The sequence below is a fragment of the Panicum virgatum genome, chromosome 2K (genome assembly GCF_016808335.1).
Source record: "Panicum virgatum strain AP13 chromosome 2K, P.virgatum_v5, whole genome shotgun sequence".
Lineage (NCBI taxonomy): Eukaryota > Viridiplantae > Streptophyta > Magnoliopsida > Poales > Poaceae > Panicum > Panicum virgatum.
In genome coordinates this window covers 6,583,710-6,604,590 of record NC_053137.1, presented here as the reverse complement: position 1 = coordinate 6,604,590, position 20,881 = coordinate 6,583,710, and the positions used below count along the sequence as shown (strand labels likewise).

At 45.6% G+C, this 20,881-nt stretch overlaps 1 protein-coding gene across 2 annotated transcripts; it reads right to left on the bottom strand.

The window, feature by feature from the left end:
- Positions 1 to 14,881: 14,881 nt before the first annotated feature.
- On the bottom strand, positions 14,882 to 20,580 carry LOC120663860 (putative disease resistance protein RGA4). 2 transcript variants are annotated; one of them, XM_039942813.1, is made up of 4 exons: positions 16,678 to 20,580; positions 16,411 to 16,605; positions 15,491 to 15,623; positions 14,882 to 15,403 (listed from the first exon to the last, which is right to left on the bottom strand). In XM_039942813.1, exons 1-3 carry the CDS (start codon positions 20,474 to 20,476, stop codon positions 15,529 to 15,531), a joined length of 4,089 nt encoding a protein of 1,362 aa, XP_039798747.1. In that variant the 5' UTR covers positions 20,477 to 20,580; the 3' UTR covers positions 14,882 to 15,403; positions 15,491 to 15,528. The 2 variants fall into 2 exon arrangements, with proteins under 2 accessions (XP_039798747.1, XP_039798740.1); XM_039942806.1 differs by having other exon boundaries at positions 16,411 to 20,580.
- Between the last annotated feature and the right edge of the window lie 301 nt (positions 20,581 to 20,881).

Sequence of the window (20,881 nt, the reverse complement as noted above, 5' to 3'; positions counted from 1 at the left end):
AGAGAAGCGCTCATTCGAATTTCATTCAAAACCGTCTTTTGCTTCACCTCTACCTCTTGATAACGAAGAGGTAGAGAGCATTCGTTTCATCGATTCTTTCAGGGGTCCTCTCCAACGCGCTTTGGAAAATGGAGACGCTCAAGATGATCAAGATGGAGAACTAGCAGAAACAATGGAAGAATTGAAGCCGCAACACGGGAATTTGCAGGAAGAAAAATTTGAAGACATTGGAGTATTAGATCAAGAAGAGGATGGTGCGCCCGATGTTGAGATGAAGCCACTACCTAAGGGATTGAAATATGAATTTTTGGGAGATGGCAAGACTTTTCCGGTGATTATTAGCGACGAATTGAGCCCGGAAGAGACGGAGAAGTTGCTGAATTTATTGAAGAAGCACAAAAAAGTGATCGGCTACTCGATTAACGACTTGAAAGGTATTAGCCCAGCTTTTTGCACACATAGTATACAGCTCGAGGAGCAATACAAGCCAGTCGTAGAGCATCAAAGAAGGTTGAGCCATGCGATGCGTGATGTGGTGAAGAAGGAGGTTATCAAATTGTTGAATGCCGGAATAATATACCCCGTGCCTCATAGTGAATGGGTAAGCCCCGTTCATTGCGTTCCAAAGAAAGGAGGACTCACGGTTGTGAAAAATGAGAAGGAGCAATTGATACCACAAAGAACCATCACGGGATGGAGGATGTGCATCGATTACAGAAAATTGAATAAGGCAACGAGGAAGGATCATTTTCCACTACCATTCATTGACGAGATGCTAGAAAGGTTGGCAAAGCATTCACACTTTTGTTACCTTGATGGATATTCGGGATTCTTCCAAATACCTATTCATCCGGATGATCAACATAAGACCACATTTACTTGCCCGTATGGAACCTTTGCGTATCGGAGGATGCCTTTTGGGTTGTGCAATGCGCCCGCTTCTTTTCAAAGGTGCATGATGGCTATATTTTCAGATTTCATAGAAGAGATTATGGAGGTATTCATGGATGATTTCTCGGTGCATGGTACTAGCTTTGATAATTGCTTGGCAAATTTGGAGAAAGTTCTTAAAAGATGTGGAGAGGTTGATCTTGTGCTTAATTGGGAGAAGTGTCATTTCATGGTGAAAGAAGGAATTGTTCTCGGTCATGTTATCTCCGAGAGAGGGATAGAGGTGGACAGAGCAAAGATAGAAACCGTTGAGAAGTTGCCACCACCTACGGATATCAAATCTTTGAGGAGCTTCCTCGGTCATGCCGGATTCTATAGGAGGTTCATAAAGGAGTTTTCGAAAATCACCAAGCCATTGACACAACTTCTCCAAAAAGATGTGGAATACATCTTCGATAGTGATTGTCTTCACGCATTTCGAACACTCAAGCAATCCCTCATAAGTGCTCCTATCATGCAGCCTCCGAATTGGAATCTACCTTTTGAAGTCATGTGTGATGCAAGCGACTACGCCGTAGGAGCCGTTCTTGGACAAAGGAAAGAGGGGAAGGTAAATGCTATCTACTACGCAAGCAAGACTCTCAATGAAGCCCAAGTTAATTATGCAACAACGGAGAAAGAATTGCTTGCCGTGGTATTCGCCTTCGAAAAATTCAGATCATACATAGTAAACTCTAAGGTGATAGTTTATACTGACCATGCGGCAATCAAGTATCTCTTGTCCAAGAAAGATGCTAAACCACGCTTGATTCGATGGATCCTATTGCTACAAGAATTCGATGTGGAGATAAGGGACAAGAAAGGGGCAGAAAATGTTGTGGCTGACCACCTATCAAGGATGAAGCATGGTGATGATGGAAAAGAACCGATCGAGGATCAAATGAGAGATGATCACCTATATAGAATTCTCGACAAAGATAGTTGGATGAATGAAATAATAAGGGCAATAAAAGAGATGCCCTTGGATCACTTGGACAAGAATGCAAAGAGAAGAGTGATCACGGAAAGAAGAAAATACTATTGGGATCCACCATACTTATATAGATATGGAGAAGATGGAGTCCTAAGAAGATGCATACCGAGAGAGGAACGTGAAGAAGTTCTAAGAAAGTGTCACTCGTCGGGATATGGAGGACATTATGGGCATTTTAGAACTCAAGCTAAGGTATGGGCTAGTGGATTCTATTGGCCCGAGATGCATGAAGACGCGAAAAGATTCGTTTCGACTTGTCCGGAATGCCAAAGGACGGGGAATATCTCGCAAAGGAATGCCATGCCATTGAACTATAATTTACAAATAGATCTATTTGATGTCTGGGGAATCGATTTCATGGGACCATTTGTGAACTCACATGGATTTGAGCATATATTGGTGATGGTGGACTATGTTTCGAAATGGGTTGAAGCTATGCCATGTCGGAAGGCATCAACGGAGGAGTCCATACACATGATTAAATCGGTAATCTTCCCTCAATATGGCATACCGAGAATCTTGATAAATGATGGAGGAACACACTTCACGGGCAAAGACTTTGGTAAATGCTTGAAGAAATTGGGAATTGAACATAGAGTGTCCACGGCTTATCACCCCCAAACAAACGGACAAGTGGAAACTTCGAACAAGCAATTGAAGGACATTTTAAAGAAGACCGTGGTAAAAGGAGGAAAAGATTGGTCGAAGAGACTAGATGATGCATTATGGGCATATCGTACGGCACATAAAACCCCGATTGGTATGACTCCTTATCAATTTGTTTATGGAAAAACATGCCACTTGCCTGTTGAGCTAGAACATAAGGCATATTGGGCAATGAAGGAAATGAACTTTGATGCGAAAGCTGCTGGAATTAAAAGGAGAATCCAAATAAGCGAATTGGAGGAGTTAAGATTGAAAGCGTACAATAGTGCATCAATTTACAAAGAAAGGATGAAGAGATGGTACGACAAACGATTACAAAACAAGGAATTCAAAGAAGGAGACAAGGTCCTACTCTACAATTCAAGATTCAAATTTTTTGGCAAAGGAAAATTACAAAGCAAATGGGATGGACCATACGTTGTACACTCGGTTTCACCCACGGGAGCGGTGACAATCATGGATGTGAATGGCGACCAATATGTGGTGAATGGACAGCGACTAAAGGTATTCTTGGAGCCCGACGTCATGCCCCTTCATTACATCGACATATACACCATGGAGAAGGAACCGGAACGTCAAGCCTAACGACATTAAGCAAGGTAAGTTTGTAAATATTCTCTTTTAGATTTTATTTTCATAGTTTTATTTCTATTCTGGACGAACTTTGAGTAAAACATAGGCTTCTAATTTATTGGTGTGCACCTCGGAAAAAGTTGGAGTCCAGGGGGCTGAAAAACCCCCTGGGCCGGCCGGCCCAACACCCCTAGGCCGGCCGGCCTAAGCCTCTTCGTGTGCGATTCGGTTTCAATTTTTGGTAGTTGCGAGATAAGGAAATTTCAAACCTGTGCCTTATAGATTTCGCGTGCCAAAACCGAAGAGATTTTGGACTTCTCGTCCAAGTCTTTTCGGGACATAAATAGAGGGGCAGGGTAGATCTATTCTCTCATACTTTTCAATCTACACCACCACCTCGAGAGAGACGTTGTATGGCATATAGAGTATTCAATGAAACCTCCGGATTAGTTGAAGAAACATGTGATGTGGAGTTTGATGAATCTAATAGCTCCCAAGAGGAGGTTATTGGCTATGACAATGTAGGTGATGAGGAGATTGAAGAAGCTTTGAAGAAGATGTCCATTGGGGATATCAAGCCAGAAGAGGTGCATGAAGGCAATGATCAAGGGGGAGGACCTTCCTCGTCTACACCAAGCACCTCCATGGCACCCCAAGTGGATGAAGATAAAGAAAAAGATGATCTACAATCTCAAGAAAGTGTTCCAACGCCAACACCCCAAGTGCAAGAACAAGAAGAGCAAAATGTTCCACCACAAGCACAAGTCATCCATGATCCACCTCAACAAACATCCACGCATGTACCGCTAGTGAAACATCTCCAAGGATCATCCAATTGATCAAATCATTGGTAGTCCTTCCAAGGGAGTAAGAACTCGTTCTAAGCATGCTTCATTTTGTGAACCTTACTCGTTTGTTTCTTGTATTGAACCCACTAGCATAGAGGAAGCGCTTGAGGACTCGGATTAGGTGATGGCCATGCAAGAAGAATTGAACAACTTCACCCACAATGAAGTTTGGGTCCTCGTACCTCCTCCGAAAGACAAAAACATCATAGGCACTAAGTGGGTCTTCCGAAACAAGCAAGATGAACATGGATGGTGATACGCAATAAAGCAAGACTTGTGCCAAAAGGGTTCTCTCAAGTCGAAGGTTTGGATTTTGGTGAAACTTTTGCTCTGGTTGCAAGACTTGAAGCTATCCGCATCCTTCTTGCTTACTCTTCTCATCATAATATTAAATTATATCAAATAGATGTGAAGAGTGCATTCTTAAATGGCTTTATTAACAAACTTGTTTATGTTGAGCAACCTCCCGGGTTTGAAGATCCGAGGAATCCTAACCATATTTATAGGTTGCACAAGGCACTCTATGGGCTCAAACAAGCTCCAAAGGCTTGGTATGAGAGGCTTCGTGACTTCCTAATCATGCAAGACTTCAAGATCGGGAGGGTGGATACCACATTGTTCACAAAAGACGTCAACGGGGATCTTTTCATTTGTCAAATTTATATTGACGATATTATCTTTGGCTCAACTAATGGTTTACTAAGCCATGAGTTTGCTACCATGATGTCTAGGGAATTCGAGATGTCCATGATCGGCGAATTGACCTTCTTCCTTGGTTTTCAAGTCAAACAATTGAAGGAATGGACATTCATCTATCAAGAAAAATATACTAAAGATATCTTGAAAAAGTTCAAGATGGATGAATGCAAGCCGATCAAGACACCCATGGCAACCAATGGGCATCTCGACTTGGATGTGGACGTTAAACCGGTTGATCAATCCCTCTATTGTTCTTTGATAGGGTCTTTGCTTTATCTTACCGCATTTAGGCCCGATATAATGTTTAGTTTGTGCTTGTGTGCCCGCTTTCAAGCAAACCCAAAGGAATCACACCTCTCGGCTGTGAATAGGATCCTTCGGTATCTCAAGCACACCCCAAGCATAGGCTTGTGGTACCCCAAGGGCGCTAGCTTAGATCTCTTGTGGTACCCCAAGCATAGGCCGGAAGCCGTGTGGATCGCAAGAGTACCTCTGGGGGTTGCCACTTGCTTGGGCGTTCTCTAGTTTCTTGGTTTGGCTAAGAAATGAGCTAATTATTTTAGATGCGGCAAACGTAATGTAAAGTTCCTATGCCATATAAAATGCATACATATTTATAGGACACTTGTCTAACCATGGTAAGATAGTGATGAGCATGGGTTTAGCTAGAGGTGGTGGTTCACTTGTTTTCCTCTAGGCTTGTAGAAAGGCTCATCATGAAGAAGCTTCCCATGGGTTCAAACTTGATAAGTAGAACTTAAATTCTTGTTATGCATTTCTTGTCATATAGATGTGCACTTCATGTTTACCTTTCTCTCACATGTGGTTATAACTTGCACCATCATTGCATGCGTAAGGGTCACAAAGGAGATCACTTGATGAAAATGAGACTTGTTTCATATGCAAGATCTCAATTCATGAGAAGTGAATAGAGCAAAGTGTTAGGTGCGTTATTGCCTAGTGAGTCATGTCATGATGAGTTTGAAGCTCTCTATCTTCAATATTCCTATGACATGGATCATACATTTTAATTTGGCGCTTTGTCTCGCTTCGCGGCTTTTTCTTGTGCTTGAAAAGAAAAACTATTAGGCTTGTATGCTATCCTAAATATTTTGAGGGGTAAAGTCGCCTATGCAAGTCCAATAACTTGAGTTTAGTTGAATTTTATAAGTTTATTGGACTTAGCATAGAAGAGTGAGCTGAGTGAAGGTTTTTCGGGTTCACCGGTTAAACCGACGTTTAATGGATCCTCACCATCGGTTTAACCAGCGTTACTAAGTTCTGTCTCAGCTCAGTCAAATCCAGGTGTTCAACCGGCATATGCAAATGTCACAGCATCGGATCAACCGGTGAACATAACACAGTTCTGACTTAGCAATCAACCGATGATTTCAGTGTTCAACCGGCAAGTTCAAACTTCACATCATCGGTTCAACCGGTGTTCAGATGCAGATTTGCTGGAGTTTCGGGTGAACTGAACCGACACAATCAATCGGCATTCTAAACCTAATCATCGGATCAACCGATGTTAAGAAAAATCACAGGGCCCACATGTCATATATCTCTCTTGCCCGCGCCACCGGCTTCACTTCCGCCCGCATCCACGCCGCCGTAGCTGCGCCTCGCGCCGCCCGCTGCACCTCTGCTCGCCGCCAGCCCGCGCACCTCCACACTCCACGCCGGGCCACCTCACTGCCGGCCCGTGCCGCCCGCGCGCCTGCGCAGCGCCCGCGTGCGCCGCCGCCAAGCACCGCCGCCGCAAAACCATGCCGCACCACCGCCGTCCATGCACCACTACACCAAAGCTCACGTGCCGCCCACGCCTGCACGCACACCGACACCCACGCTTTGCCGCAGCTCGCATTGCCAGTGTTCCTCTGCACCTCCACGCCACGCACGCCAACTACTTGACGATTTGCCCAATCCAAAAGCCGCATCCATTCTCGCACACCCGCACCGTGTTCACCGCTCCTGCAGTCAGTATGGGTCGCGAAAAGAGGAAAGGGAAGGAGGTCGTGGTCGAGAAGTCCGTCCGCAAGAGGACCCGCGCATAGAAGGAGGCCGAGAGGGTAGAGTTGGTGGCCAAGGCTGCCGAGAAGCAGGCCTCGGGGCGTGCTCATTCGCTCCAGATCAGGGTGCAGCCCGGCAGAGGCAGAGGCAGAGTAGGCAGGGCCACCAGGGCCATGGCATAGTAGACAGAGAGAGATTCATCTGAGGGGGAGCTGTCAGCTGAGTCAGAGGGGCAGAGTTCTCCTACTCCACGACGGTCTGACCACTCTCGGTAGTCGTCTGAGAAAGGTTCTTCGCCAGCGACCGAGCATCGCACTAGACCGAGGACGCGAGGAGGTCACCAGCCACAGGAGCCTCACAGGTCCACAGCTGCAGCAGCAGCAGCAGCTCGAAGAGCCGAGGCCCTAGAGGCCGAGCGTGCTGTGTTCAGGATGGACATAGTCGTCCGTCTAGAGCCTGGTGTGCTGCTTCAGAACTTGACCAGGGCTAATGCAGCGAAGGTCAAGAGCCTCAGATGGAGTGTAGCAGAGGAGGATTGGTTCCCAGTTGGCCGTGACAGTCGTGTTGACAAGAGGTTCTGGACTTTGTTGCAGGCTAGTTTCTACGAGACCTATCAGAGGAGGGGCCACCGAATCTTTCCGCACAGAGTGCTCGACTGGGTTTCACTGAGGACAGCCGCAGGGGGAGCGGACATCAAGGAGCATTTTGCACACTTCAGAGGTTTTCCCAGGCTACTTGAGATGGAGCAGAATAGATACATTGAGGACTGGGTCCGAGTGTTCTATGCCACAGCCTAGATTGCTCCCGAGCGCAGAGCCGTGCATTTCATGTTTGGAGGCCAGGTCTTTGGTTTGATGAGGGCGACGATTGCAGGAATCCTTGGAGTCGACTTGGTCGATGTCTCCCTACAGAAGAGAGTCTACGGGGACGCAGATCCACCTCACAGGGCGTTGATTGGCGGGATAGCACCTTCTCACGAGGCGATCTCTCGGTGTTTCCATCAGCCGTTCCCTGCTACCTATGCTAGGGTCCCTTGCCTGCTGACAGCTGAGGCCTACACAGTACACATGGCCCTCCGGAGGACCTTGTTACCGAGGAGTGGCTACCCAGAGGGGTTCACAGGTTTGTAGCAGTTATTTTTTCTACACATCCTCACTCACGAGCCATTTGACATAGTAGATTTTATTCTGGCTGAGATAGAGGATGTGATCACTGATGGGATGGGTGTTGTGCGCCAGTTTCCATATGCCCACTGGATCAGTTTCATCTGCTCCATGATTGTGCCAGCTGAGTCACCCATCAGCGATGTCTACTGTCAGGATGAGGCCCCCCAGTTCCCAGTTTACCGTCCGACTGCTCCCCAGGACCGGAGGAGGGGCAGACAGGGCGAGAGAGCTGCCATGGCACAGCTACCGGCAGAGGTTCGGGCCCGAGTGGCCGAGGAGGATGAGGCACTACTTGAGGCAGAGGCACAGCTTCCCGGAGGAGACGACGAGATCCACTAGTCAGACATCGAGACCGACTCCTCTGAGGACGACGAGTACTTCCCTCCTGCACAAGCTACTCACGATCACGAGGCAGGAGGATCCAGAGAGCCAGTTGAGCCAGCAGTCACTACTGTCTCCGAGACTCAGGTGACTCAGCCGTCCGAGCTCACCTCTCTACTCCAGCAGCTAGTAAGTCAGCAGAGAGAGGACCGGCTTGCGACAGAGGCCCGGCTCACTGCCATCCAGAGGGAGGCTGCTCTAGAGTGCACTGCATCTGAGGAGCAGTTTGTCGGCCTACTTGACAGAGTTACTCAGAGGACAGATGCTCAGTTTCAGCAAATGCAGCAGGGCATGATGGCTATGTTCGGCATGATCACACAGCTATACTCTCACTCTAGACTAGCCCCACAGCAGCCAGGTCTTCAGGGTATGGGAGCACGTACACTTACAGTCACTCCAGCTCCAGCCTCTACTGTAGCTCCAGCTTCTTCGACGACACCGGAGACCACATTCTCGTTGTCTGCACTTCTTGGATCTACCAGTCGTCAGATCTTCTCGCCACTACCGGCGACTACGCTTTTTCAGGACTCACCGTCAGCGGTTCAGTCAGTCACCCTCCCCATCGTACCACAGGCACTACCTTCAGGGGGGAAGCGGAGGAGAGGAGTCCCTACTTCCACAGTTGACACAGCCAGCAGCTTCAGCAGTCACGTCTTCAGATGCTGACACCTCTTCTGCTGACCCGATTATGACTTCTACGGATCCTCTCCTAGGCAGTGCCAGCACGAGAGCCTCCACGACAGCTACACCTCTAGTCAGCTCGGACCCGCAGCTCCCGTCCGTCGCCGAGGGTTCTCCGTCCGACGACGACGACGACGACGACCTAGACCGCTTCCTCGCCGTGCCGCGACAGCAGGACCCGTAGCTCGCCTTTTTGGTGCTTTGATGCCAAAGGGGGAGAGAGTTAGGGGGAGTTAGGGGGAGGGTAGAGCTAGCAGAGTTGATCGTAGATGCCTGGACTTGATTTGTTGTATCTTTATTGGCTTTTTGGTTCATGGACATGTATATTTGACTCTTGTGCGTGTTGCACTTTATGACATGTCTATGGACTCTGTGTTTTTCTTTTTGCGCGTTAATTTTTCTTGCTTTACTCGTTTAAGTTATTATTTGTGTTGTCATCAATCACCAAAAAGGGAGAGATTGAAAGCATCTAGGCCCTCAAGGTATGTTTCGGTGATTAATGACAACCATTATTGTGACTAATGAGTTTGTGCAGCTTAATGAAGTCTTATCGCTCATTGGATCACAAGTTAAAGAGACCCCTAAATTTCATTATTCAAAAAAGCGATCTCGGTATATATACAACAAGACTAAGGATCTTTCTAGTCCTAAGTGTCGCAAGATTGAAAAGGACACTTAGGTTAGTATAGGTTTTATAGTTTTGTAGAGGTCGCACTATTAAGAGGGGTTAAGGCCAAGTAACTTGAGCATGTACATGGTCAATCAAAAATGGATGCACACATTGGTCACTTAGGTTCTTGGAAGCTCAAACAAGTGCTATTCAGTTCATATCTCAAGAATATTTGGAATTCATTCAAGACTCAAATCAAAACAGATAAAATCAGGAAAAAGTCTTATCACCGGTTTAATCGACGCCTTCAAGTTTCTATACGTCGGTTAAAAGCTGTCACTGAAGCATGGACACTGAGTGCACCGGATTAACTGACGATGTTTAAAATTAACATCGGTTCAGTTGTCTAGAGAGTCGGTTTTTCAGGGATTTCCAAGCTTACACTCACCGGTTAAACCGACGAAGGATTTGAGTTAGCGTCGGTGCAGTTGTCCAAAGAGTAGGTTTTTCAGTTGATCAGTGGATAATTACACTCACCGGTTAAACCGATGATACGTCGGTTAAATTGCCCGAGCTGTAACCGACGATGACTTTTAGAGGGCCGTCGGATTAACCGGTGTTGCGTACTTTTTCTGGCAGCTTTTCTCCAACGGCTCTATCCGCGTGAGCTGCCTATATATACCCCTCCAATGGGTCATTTTGAACTCTCTTGACACCAGGAAACACTCATACACTCATTCTATTGTTGAGAGCCACCTTGAGCTTCACATTCCACTCATTTGATCATTCAATCATCCAAGAAGCAAGGCTAAGGACTTGAGTAGGGAGAAGCGTGTGTGCATCCGTTCTTGGTGATCTGTTCTTGCTCAAGTGAAGGCCTTAGCTTGTTACTCTTGGTGATTGGCATCACCTAAGCGATCTTGGTGATTGAGGTATTTCTTACGGAGCTTGCCAAGTTGATTGTGGGAGCCCGAAGAAGATTGTACGTGGCTTGAGCTCCACCACGCCGGTATGGTGAACGGAGACTCTTAGTGAGCGCCCTCGTCTCGGTGACTTGGAAGGTGACAAGATTCTTAGTGAGTGTCACAACATGGATTAGGGGTATGTGCCAACACATCGACACCATGGGAAAAAATCCGGTCGTCTCTTGCCCATTCTTTACATTCAAGCACTTACTTTCATGCAATTTATTCATGTGCTTGACCCTAGAGATCATAACTTAGCTTTACCTTGCTTAGCTTTATATCTTGTTGTATCCTTTATAGCTTGTGTAGGTTGCTTAGTTAGCCGGTTGGTGAATTGAGCCTTACTAGTATTGCATAGGTTAAGGTTGCTTTATTTTATTTTAGAAATTTGAAAAAGGCCCAATTCACCCCCCTCTTGGTCCATCGATCCTTACACCTTTCCTTCTTCCTTTTTAGGAATAAATCCCTCCACCATACAAAAATATTTATTGTTAGACCCCTGCCTATTTCCTAGAGTAACCCTAATATTTCCAGAAATACTAATCAAGCCCCTGCTATCTCGAGAATTTTTACAAATAAACCCTTGCACTCCCGTTTAGCGCCTAAACACATCCTTAACCTATCATTTCATGCACCAAAAATCCTCCAAATATTCCGAAACTCGACCACGCCATTCCCAATATTATTGCGGCCGTACCATTAGAAAATCGCCCAAAAATATTACTCCTATCTCCGTATCTTAATTGTTTCCGATTCGAGCTCAACGATAAAACTCTTATTTCTTTTTCTTGATTGTGTGTTTGTTTGCATACGTTGTAGATCACGGTGTGAACGAGGAAGAACCTGCCGACGAGCAGCGAGTGAACGAGGACCAGTTCCGCGACCCCGAACCCGAAGGACAGTACCTCGATCAGGATTTCCCGGAAGGCTTTGAAGACGACAAGTTCAATCCCGCCCTTTGATGCATATTTTGTCCTAGTTTTCATAAACACAACCTATTGGCCTGTTTTATAAAATTGCATATGGTTTGCCTGCTGAAAACATGGTTGGATAACTACCCCTTGATTTGTTATAACCATTCCTTGACCACCTAGATTAATGTCTAAATGTGATTTGTTTGGACGTTAATCGCTGCTAGAACGCTTAGGACCTTATACACGGTACAACTTGTTTTATAAAGAAAATGTGTGAGTGTGTGTGGGAAGGGAAAATGTGGAATTTTCGAAAGATAAGTTTAGACAAGATGGATGGCACTTCTGTGTGAATTGCCAAATGGTGTGCTCGTGGCTGTGTGGTTGAGCAAGGAAGGGAGATATCCATCTTGTCACAATTAAGGACCGAGTTGATGTGTCATCTCACCTAACTCCACTATCGTGCAAACCACTCGACTGTTGTATGGGCAACGGCTTAGCATAAACCCCACTAGTTAGTCTGATAGCCATCAGGAGAGCTGAGAGCAACGGGTGATCAAGGAGAAGGGATTAGCTCTGTGTGACTTATGCCCGGGTCAAAACCTCTGTGATAGGTCAATGACCCCTTGGTGGATCCCGTGATGGCTGGTCAGGTCTAGCTAAGGTGGGTAATGGCTTTGTTGGGATCTGCGACGACACTAAGGTGATCGAGTTGTGGTACCCCGCTTGTGGGTAAAGTTGCACACCTCTGCAGAGTTAAAAATCTATTCGAATAGCCATGGCCATGGTACTGCGAGTTATGGTGTGGTCACATAACTAGTGTTTGTCCTAGAAGTGGACAGGTTGGCGTGATTTGTTTTGAAAATGTGTCCGGCAGTTGTGCCGTGTGCTACGGCGGATGAGGAGTCCGGTAGCAACTTAAAACTTGGATCCTGTGTGGATCAACACTACGGGTTACTCGGTACAAGAAAATTTGCTTGAAAATCCTTTCTTTCAAATGAACCCCTGCATAAAAATTAGCTTTCCGCAAATTAAACCCTAGCCTTATTCTTGATTTACCCTGTGCATTATATTATGTTTATACCCCTCCGTGGGTGTGGTTGGACTTGCTGAGTACGTTTGTACTCACCCCATTTTTAATTTTTACAGAGAAAGATCCAGACTTTATTTCCGAAGACGTTGATTAGTGGTTCCATCCTGCACCCAACCCTACTTGTGGATAGGGTCACACGCAGGAAGTTCTGTATGACGCAAGACTCTGATGACCCCCTTTTCGTAGTTAATATCGTTGTGTGGGGGTTGGTTGTTATCCTCGCGATAGTGGCGCTTCACTGCCCACTTCTGCGTAGAGTTGTACGGTGATGTGCTATTTGATGTAATAAAAGTGTTATCAGCCTCCTGGGACTGATATTGTATCACTTTTAAGTCTTCTCTTATGAGGGGGCGCTTCATATTTCCATCATTAGGGTCAGTGATAGTATCTATCTCTACAACACTCCTAGGAGATCTCAACTCTATCTCAGCCTTAAACCTACACAACCAATCAAATGAATCATCCCACTTACCAAAAAGCTTATCAGCTGCTCTCTGCCTACCATTTTACAGTGTCTGATATGGTATCTCAATCTTGTACTTGTAATTCAGCTCTTCTTGAATTTTTTTTGCCCCCATCTGTGGGTTCTTCTTGAGAAGTGGAATTGCTCTCTCTGCCACCCAACCTATATTGGCCATCTTGCTTACAACCCTTTGGGTAGATGCACAATTATGATCCCCCTCATTGATTTGTATCTGAATATTGAAATACAAAAAGTCAAAAATGAGCTCAATAAAACTGTAACATTGAACACAATATAAATATTTTATTGAACTACAAAAAATCAGAAATGACAATAAAATATACCCTGATACTGCCATCATGTTGGGTTCTAGCTCTAATAATCCATGGGCAGCCAACAGCAGAACAATTAGCCCTGAACCTATCTTTCCTGAACCTATCTTTGTCTGAATGCTCAGTATCATACTCAAAATCCTGCACTATAGCATGTTGCCTAACAGCTAGCCTAAACTCCTTCATGCTGGGATACAATGTGCCAACACTCATATCTGGATTATCTCTATCCCATTTATGCATGGGTTCTTCATGAACTGTATCATCAATATGAACAGCTGCTTCAGTCATATCAGCCTGCATCTCTGCTGACATAGCTAGGATGGGCACCTCTTGTGTACCTTGCTCTGGTGTTGGCTCTGCCTCTTTGAATCCCATTGCCTCATAAACCTTGTCCTCATCAGCAACTTCTTTTGCTATACCATCATCGTCAGCCTGCCCTATTATTGTTAGAGTAGTCCAGTCAACTACTATAGGCAAATCACTAGATGTTTGTTGTGGGGAACTACATGTATCACCACAACCTTCAGCATCATCAACCACAGCACTTGGTCCTCCATTACGGTCACTAGTGACACCACAGACACATCTACCTTTTGAAGCACCAGAGCTTGCATTTTCAGTATAGCCATCCTTTCTCACAATATCTACTGCAATAACAGCCAACCTCTCAACCCATCTGTCCCTAATCATCTGCTCAAAGTGCTCATCCCTCCTAATCTTCCACTCAGACCCAGTATCTTGGTCAAGAACCCACACTGCAAGTGATTGAGATGGCCCTTAGATTATCTTTGCTGCTAACTCCAGCGGACTATGAGTACCAACTGTTGAGTTTGAAAGTTTGGACACAAGCAGAGGAGAATTCGGGGAGAATTTAGATCAGAGGTAGCCTGTAGTAGGCAGCAGGCAAGGAGATACAGAGGAGCTGGGTTCAGAGGCAGAGGAGTTCGTGTCCCTCTGTTCTGTTCCATCCCCTGCTTACTGCCAACTATGGCTTATGGAAATGTTGGCTGTTGCAACGTCCGAGAAGTAATTTTGTATGGACATGTACCCTCTTCTTGGTTTGACAATACTAGAATTTACTCTGGTTCAATGCAATCACCATTGTTTTCGATTCCATTACAGCATTGTTACCAGGAGAAATGTTGCTGCAGATGTGGTTTTGAACAAACAGGCCTTAACGGCTCAACAATGAGACCTCTGCACAGGATCACCCTGCGCACCATTCAGTATCAGATACCCACATAGCATGGGACAAAGTTCAGCAGTTCCAGTGCATTTCAAGCAGCAGGTTAAACAACGAGTTGACGTACAACAACATGAGTATGTTGGACTTTCTGATGTTTTCTATGGCAAGTATCTTCAGCGGTCTATGAAGGTAAAGTGCTACCTGTGTTTTGCGGGAGCAGACACTGAACTCAAACTCATCATAGTTCAAAAGGAAAAACTAGGATAACAAGCCGGAGCATGGAGCTCTAATGCTCTATTGTCAGCCGGACTTCTCACCGGCGGCCGGAATTGTACTCCGGCGAACTCTCTCTCTCAAACTCTCAAGAAAAGAGAAGAACACAGGTGGATTTTTTTGGTGCCGTGCACAACCATGACAGCTTTTTCTGCATATATAATTCCTATTTATACACACTACAAACTGTAAAAGGAAACGAGAAAGAAGGAGCGACGGAGCTAGCCTCGCGCCTCCGGCATGCACGCCCTGCGCGCCACGACCCTGGAAGCATGCGCCACCCCACACTCCAGGCCATGCCGCGCAGCCAGCAGCTGCACTCGCCACGACGCGAACAAGACGCACGCCGTGGCCACGTTACAACGACGCGCTCGGGAGGATATGATCCTCCAAGCCGAGCTCAACACTATGCTACCAGAACTTGAGTTTGAGTGTGAACACAGGGTTAAGATGATTACATCTATATGCTATATTCTTCAGCTTGCAATCTATGACTTGCTTCTGCTCAAAATCAAGGAGCTGGCCTTGACTTCACTGGAGATTATCTTCAGAAAGTGTACGTAATACATTCTACCACGGTCACAACAATCCATCATTTGCAAGTCTGGTAACAACGATCCTACAAGGAAGCCACACCTCATAGGGAGTCAGCATTAGGAGCTAGCATCATTAGAAGTCAATCATCGAGAACAGTAATGTTACAAACCTTGGTGATAACTTTCGTCAGGTCCTTGATCTGCTGTTTCAATCACTGTCACTCTCCTCATCTCGGGAAAACGGGAACAATCTCGTCGCAGCCTTGTTGACCAGCCTCCTCATTTTACGTGTCAGAGTTGGTTCTGGCAGTGGCAGATGAGGCCGTAATGATAGATGAATTTATGCGCGCAATTCAACACGAAATTAGAAAGTATATATACAAGAGAATACACTATGGTATCCAATAGTAAAAGTTTTAAAGGAAATTATTGTTTATGTAAAAAAGAAAAAAGACAAGTAAAGAGAACTACACATACTATAACTACATGCAATGGAGCTAGTGAATTTGCAGAGTAATGTTAGGGCAAATGCCACTTTAATTGGTTATCTAAATGCAAGCTGATTCAAATCAGATGCTAAAAGGGAAATTAATCACAGAGTACTGTACTACCCATATAGTATCAGTTCAAAGGACCGTGGCAAAAGTTAATTCACCAAGGCACTTCAATAAAAACTAATACGATTTGGCCGCATTAATTTTTTGATGGCACGCTTAATTTGATGTATGACTAAAGGAAGATGATTGATTTTACAATTTACACTATCCTAATTAGCAAGTACGACAACCATGGTAAAAAAAAGTGAATGGCAAAGGTCATCTTATATTTAAATTCCTAAGTTAACGGATTTAGGTGACAGAAGTCCATATAAATATCAGTATTAGTGGTGCAGTGTACTAAATATAAAGCATGTATCACCATTCACCAATGGATATCTCTAGAGGTTCTAAACATGACTCTCGTAAAAGTTTATCACTAAATCCTATTACATCTTATAATAACTAATAGAATATTTAAGTGGAGCGTTTTAGACAACACCAATTGAGCTCCTGAAGATTTTGTTAAAAGAAACAAGGAAACTAGATATTACCTTCAAAACGGCCATATAGATATTTCCGCTCGAGGCAATTCAAACGGTTCTGTAGGCTCGGCGGGAGCGACTTCACACCATCACAACCTTCAATCCGAAGAACTCTAAGGGATGAGTATGCTTGAGGCCCATCCGGTAAGGATACCAGCCTTTTGCAACCAGAGAGATTTAGTTCTTCCAGCGACCGAAGCTCTCCTAAGCAAGAATCCAGTGATTCCAACAGACTGCAAGATTGAATAGTCAATTTTTGGATGTCACGTAGCTCTCCTGATAAGGATCGAAGATTGCCGCAGCCATAAATGTCCAAGGTCTTGATAGACGGAGGAAGATTGGCAACCTCAGACAAACCATTGCAGCGCCATATAGTTAGAGATTCTAGGCATGGAAGGAAGCGAAGGTTGGTTGCTGATGGCAGCTTCAGTACAGCTGTAGACGTTGTGGCCTCACGACTGCTGGACCCTGGATTTGATGGTGATGTGTCCAGCTGTACAACACCTTCTCCCCTCGCCAAGCTTGTGTCCTCCTGCAGACCGAATACGATGGACTTGAGATTATCATTATTGCAGCGCTCAATCTGTAATTCCTTGAGAGATGCCGGCAGGTTGGGGACCCCTACGAAAGATTCGCAATCATCTATGATTAGAACCTCCAGATGTGGCAGGAGTCCATCCCGTCCTGGAGCAGATTGCTCGCCAGAAGCTTGTGTGAGTCCTGTCAGTTTGCTGCATCCCCGAATCAATAACTTCCTCAGGGATACCAGGACCTGGAACACGTTTTCTGGCCAGTAGACAAGAGCGTCGCAATCGCAAATTGCCAAATGTACTAGCCGTGCAAAACATTCCCACAGCGCTAGTGCATTTGAGCGGGACGAGAACAGAAGGTCGCACCTAGCTAACCACATAGTTGCCAAGGGGAGTTCATGATTCCATTTCTCCTTATGTTGCAGTGTTGTTTCCGTGTCATCGGGTGGCGCATCCAGATGCAGACTGGACAGTGAAGGAATGTATCTGCTAGCTGTCTGCAGGGATATTTGTTGACCACGTCCTTTTATGGCTAATACACTTAGCTTCGGTGCTTCAGGTAGATCAGTCAACTTCGGGCAGTCACGAATGTCCAACTTCTCCAGCAGAGGAAATGTTACCTCTTCTCCCGGAGTTCCTTCGGCTGCCCCCCACCTCTCAAGGGCCGACAAATCAAGTAAGTCTAGTTTCCACAGTGCTGGAAATGCGGATCCCTGATGTACTGAGGCTTTTGGTAGTGCACTGAGGCTTGCACAATCCCTGATGTACAGTTCCTCGAGCCGAGGAAATGTTACCCCTTCTCCTAGAGTTCCTTCGACTGCCTCCCACCTGTCAAACATATTCAAATGCATCAACATCATTTTTCTCAGTTCTGGAAATGCGGAGCGGCACTTAGTGTCAACTCCGCCAGATGATTCCGTAATCATTGGCACTGCTTTTGGTAATGCAGTCAAAACTCCACACCTACGGATATCCAGCTTCTCAACCTTGGGAAATATCGGCTCTTCTCCTTGCACCACATCTGTGTCCCACCATGCCTCAAATTTTTCCATATGAAACAAGGTAAGCACCTTCAGTTTCTGAAATGTGATGGGTGTAGTACCACCGCTGCACAAACAATGTAAACTCTGCAATCCTTCCAGGTGAAGAATTTCCAGAACTGGTAACTGCCAGAGTGCAGGAAGCTTCTCGAGCATTTTGCAATAAGATAACGTAAACTCCACCATGCCATTCAACATATTCATCCATGATGGAAAAGTACTACTCCCACATGAATGTATCCTTAGGGCCTTCAGCCCATCATGAGGTTTGAGACCTTGCACCACCTCTTTATGATTATTATTCTGTGCCTGCAGGTCTTTACCAGTCCATACTAACTCCAGTTCGGTCAGTTTTTTCTTATTTCCAAGACTTGCTGCTTCTACAACATCTGCTCTTGCGACATTTTGGAGCTGTCTTAGCTCTAGTCTACCACCAAGGTCCAAATTCCGCAGCTCTCTCACATTACTGCAACCGGTGTCAGTACCTACAACAAAGCATGTAAGTGTCTGCAGGCAAGTGAGGTGTCCGAGCTCTGCGGGCATGCTTTTCAACTCTGGACAGTTGTGAGTGTAGAGGTGACGGAGGGAAGTCAAATACTTTAGTTCCTTTGGAAGTCGCTGAAGATCACGGCAATCAGAAAGGTTCAGTGTTTGCAGATGATATAGGATGCTGATGTCTTCAGGAAGCGCTTCAATATCACTTTCTGAGAGATCAAGATACCTCAGGTGATGAAGATATTTCGGCCTTAGGAATGAGCCCCGTTTGATCTTTAAAGCTCTGATAGAGTTGTATTTTGACAAGATCTTCATATCTTCTTCTACATATCCATCACATATCAATGTTTGGAAAGCTGGAGATCCTTTCTCTAGGGAAGCATTCAGAAGATTTTCTGGTCGATCGACTGATAAATACAAATGACGAGTTGAATGAAGAGCATCCTCACTTTGGCTCGGGTGTGTAGTTATTGCAGCACATTCTTTTCCCATAGCAGATTCTGCAACATCATGCATAAGGTCATGGATCTTACAAGTAATTATTTTGTCAAATGGGCCGTTTTTCAAATCCTGAAAAAATGACCTCGACTTCAGCTCATTGAAAATTTTTTCTCCAATGGTTTCAGGACACTCTCTTGGTTGCTCTGGGATAAAACCATTGGCCATCCATAGGTGGATTAGACCTTGCACATCAATCTCATAATCCTTTGGAAACATAGCACAGAAAGCAAAGCATTGCCGCATATATGGCCGCAAGCAATTGTAACTGAGTTTAAGTACCGGCAGAATTTCATTTTCCTCATCACAAATCATGCTTCTATTTAGTATACCTTCCCATTCTTGCTTCCTGGTCTTGGTACGTAGTACAGAGCCCAAAGCTGTGGCAGCCAAAGGAGAGCCAGAACATCTCTTCACTATGTCACCAACCATTTCAACCAGTTCACGAGGCCTTTGCTCTACTTGTTTTGAACCGAATGCTTTTGTCTCAATAATTTCCTTTATGTAGATTTCATCCAAGCCCTTGAGATTGTTGGCTTCTGTTGTACCCATTAGCTCAGCAACTTTGTCATCACGGGTTGTTGTCAACACTGAGCTACCACTGCCACCATGCTGAAGGTAGGACTTCAGCCTTTCCCACTTGTGCACATTACGGTTCCAGACATCATCCAATACGAGGAGGTACCTCTTACCCTTCACTACATTGTGAAGCTTGGCCAATGCTGAACTTTCACTTGCATTATAACCATTCTCTTTCACTATTCTATCAGCCAGGGAATCCACATCAAAGTTATCAGAGACACACACCCAAAGCCGTAACTCGAAATGCTTCTGGATGTCAGGGTCATTGTAAATGAGCTGTGCCAAGGTGGTCTTGCCCAATCCCCCCATTCCAACGATTGGAAGGACTGTGAGATCCGGGCTACTAGCTTGAGCAAGTAATCTATCAACAACATCCTTCTTCTCTTGGGCTCTTGATTCTTTAGCAATGTTCACAGGGTCGATGATATCAGAATTATTCTGCCTCAAGTAATTTATGGGCTCTGATGGCCCTGGTTTGGACCTGAACCCAAAGTCATTCATTTCTTTGATGAGGACATCAATTTCTTGCAGGATCTTATGGAGCTTGTTTGCCATTGTGAGACGGAAAACAAAACGGTTGTGAGAAGGGAAGAGCTTTATTACATCCATGCCGAGTGCCTCGTAGTGCCCCTCCTCCTTGGCTTTGCGGCGCAACGCCTCGTACTTGAATTCGTCTAGGACATCATTCGCCTGGTAGGCAACCTTCCGGACCTTCTCCAGCCAGGCTTTCGCCCCTTCTCTCTTCGCTGCTGCCTGCTCCTCGGCGTCGGTGATGACGTTCAGGATGGCCGGCAGCTTGCGCTTGAGGACCTCGTGCTGCTCCTCCATTCCCTCCATCACCTTGTACTGGTCCAGGAGGTAGCTGGAGGCATTGTCCTTCACCATGGACACCAGTGGCCCGACCACCATGGTGGCCAGTACCTCAGCCATGGCTACGCCTGGAGCTCCAAAACACACGCACAGGACACAGGGAAACACGGTTGTGTGGGTTCGGTGGAGAGGGAGAAGCTAGACAATGGGTTTGAGAATCTGCTAACACACCTATATCTCACGAGTGATTTATTAGTGTGCCTATTTCCGATCATGCCAACATTTAATACGGTGGTTAGTGCGGGCCAGGCAGCAGGACGGTGGTTAATACTATGAAGGAGAAGTCTCGCGACGACTTGAACCATCATCCTCCGTGAGGCCCACGTCCACGTGAATATGAAGAAGATGTGGATGTGCCCTGCTTGGGTAGATCCATGACACATCCACACATTATGACATTAATAATCGCTTCTCAATACTGCATGTACGTGCTGAATTAAAACTGTGCGTACATAAATTTGCACT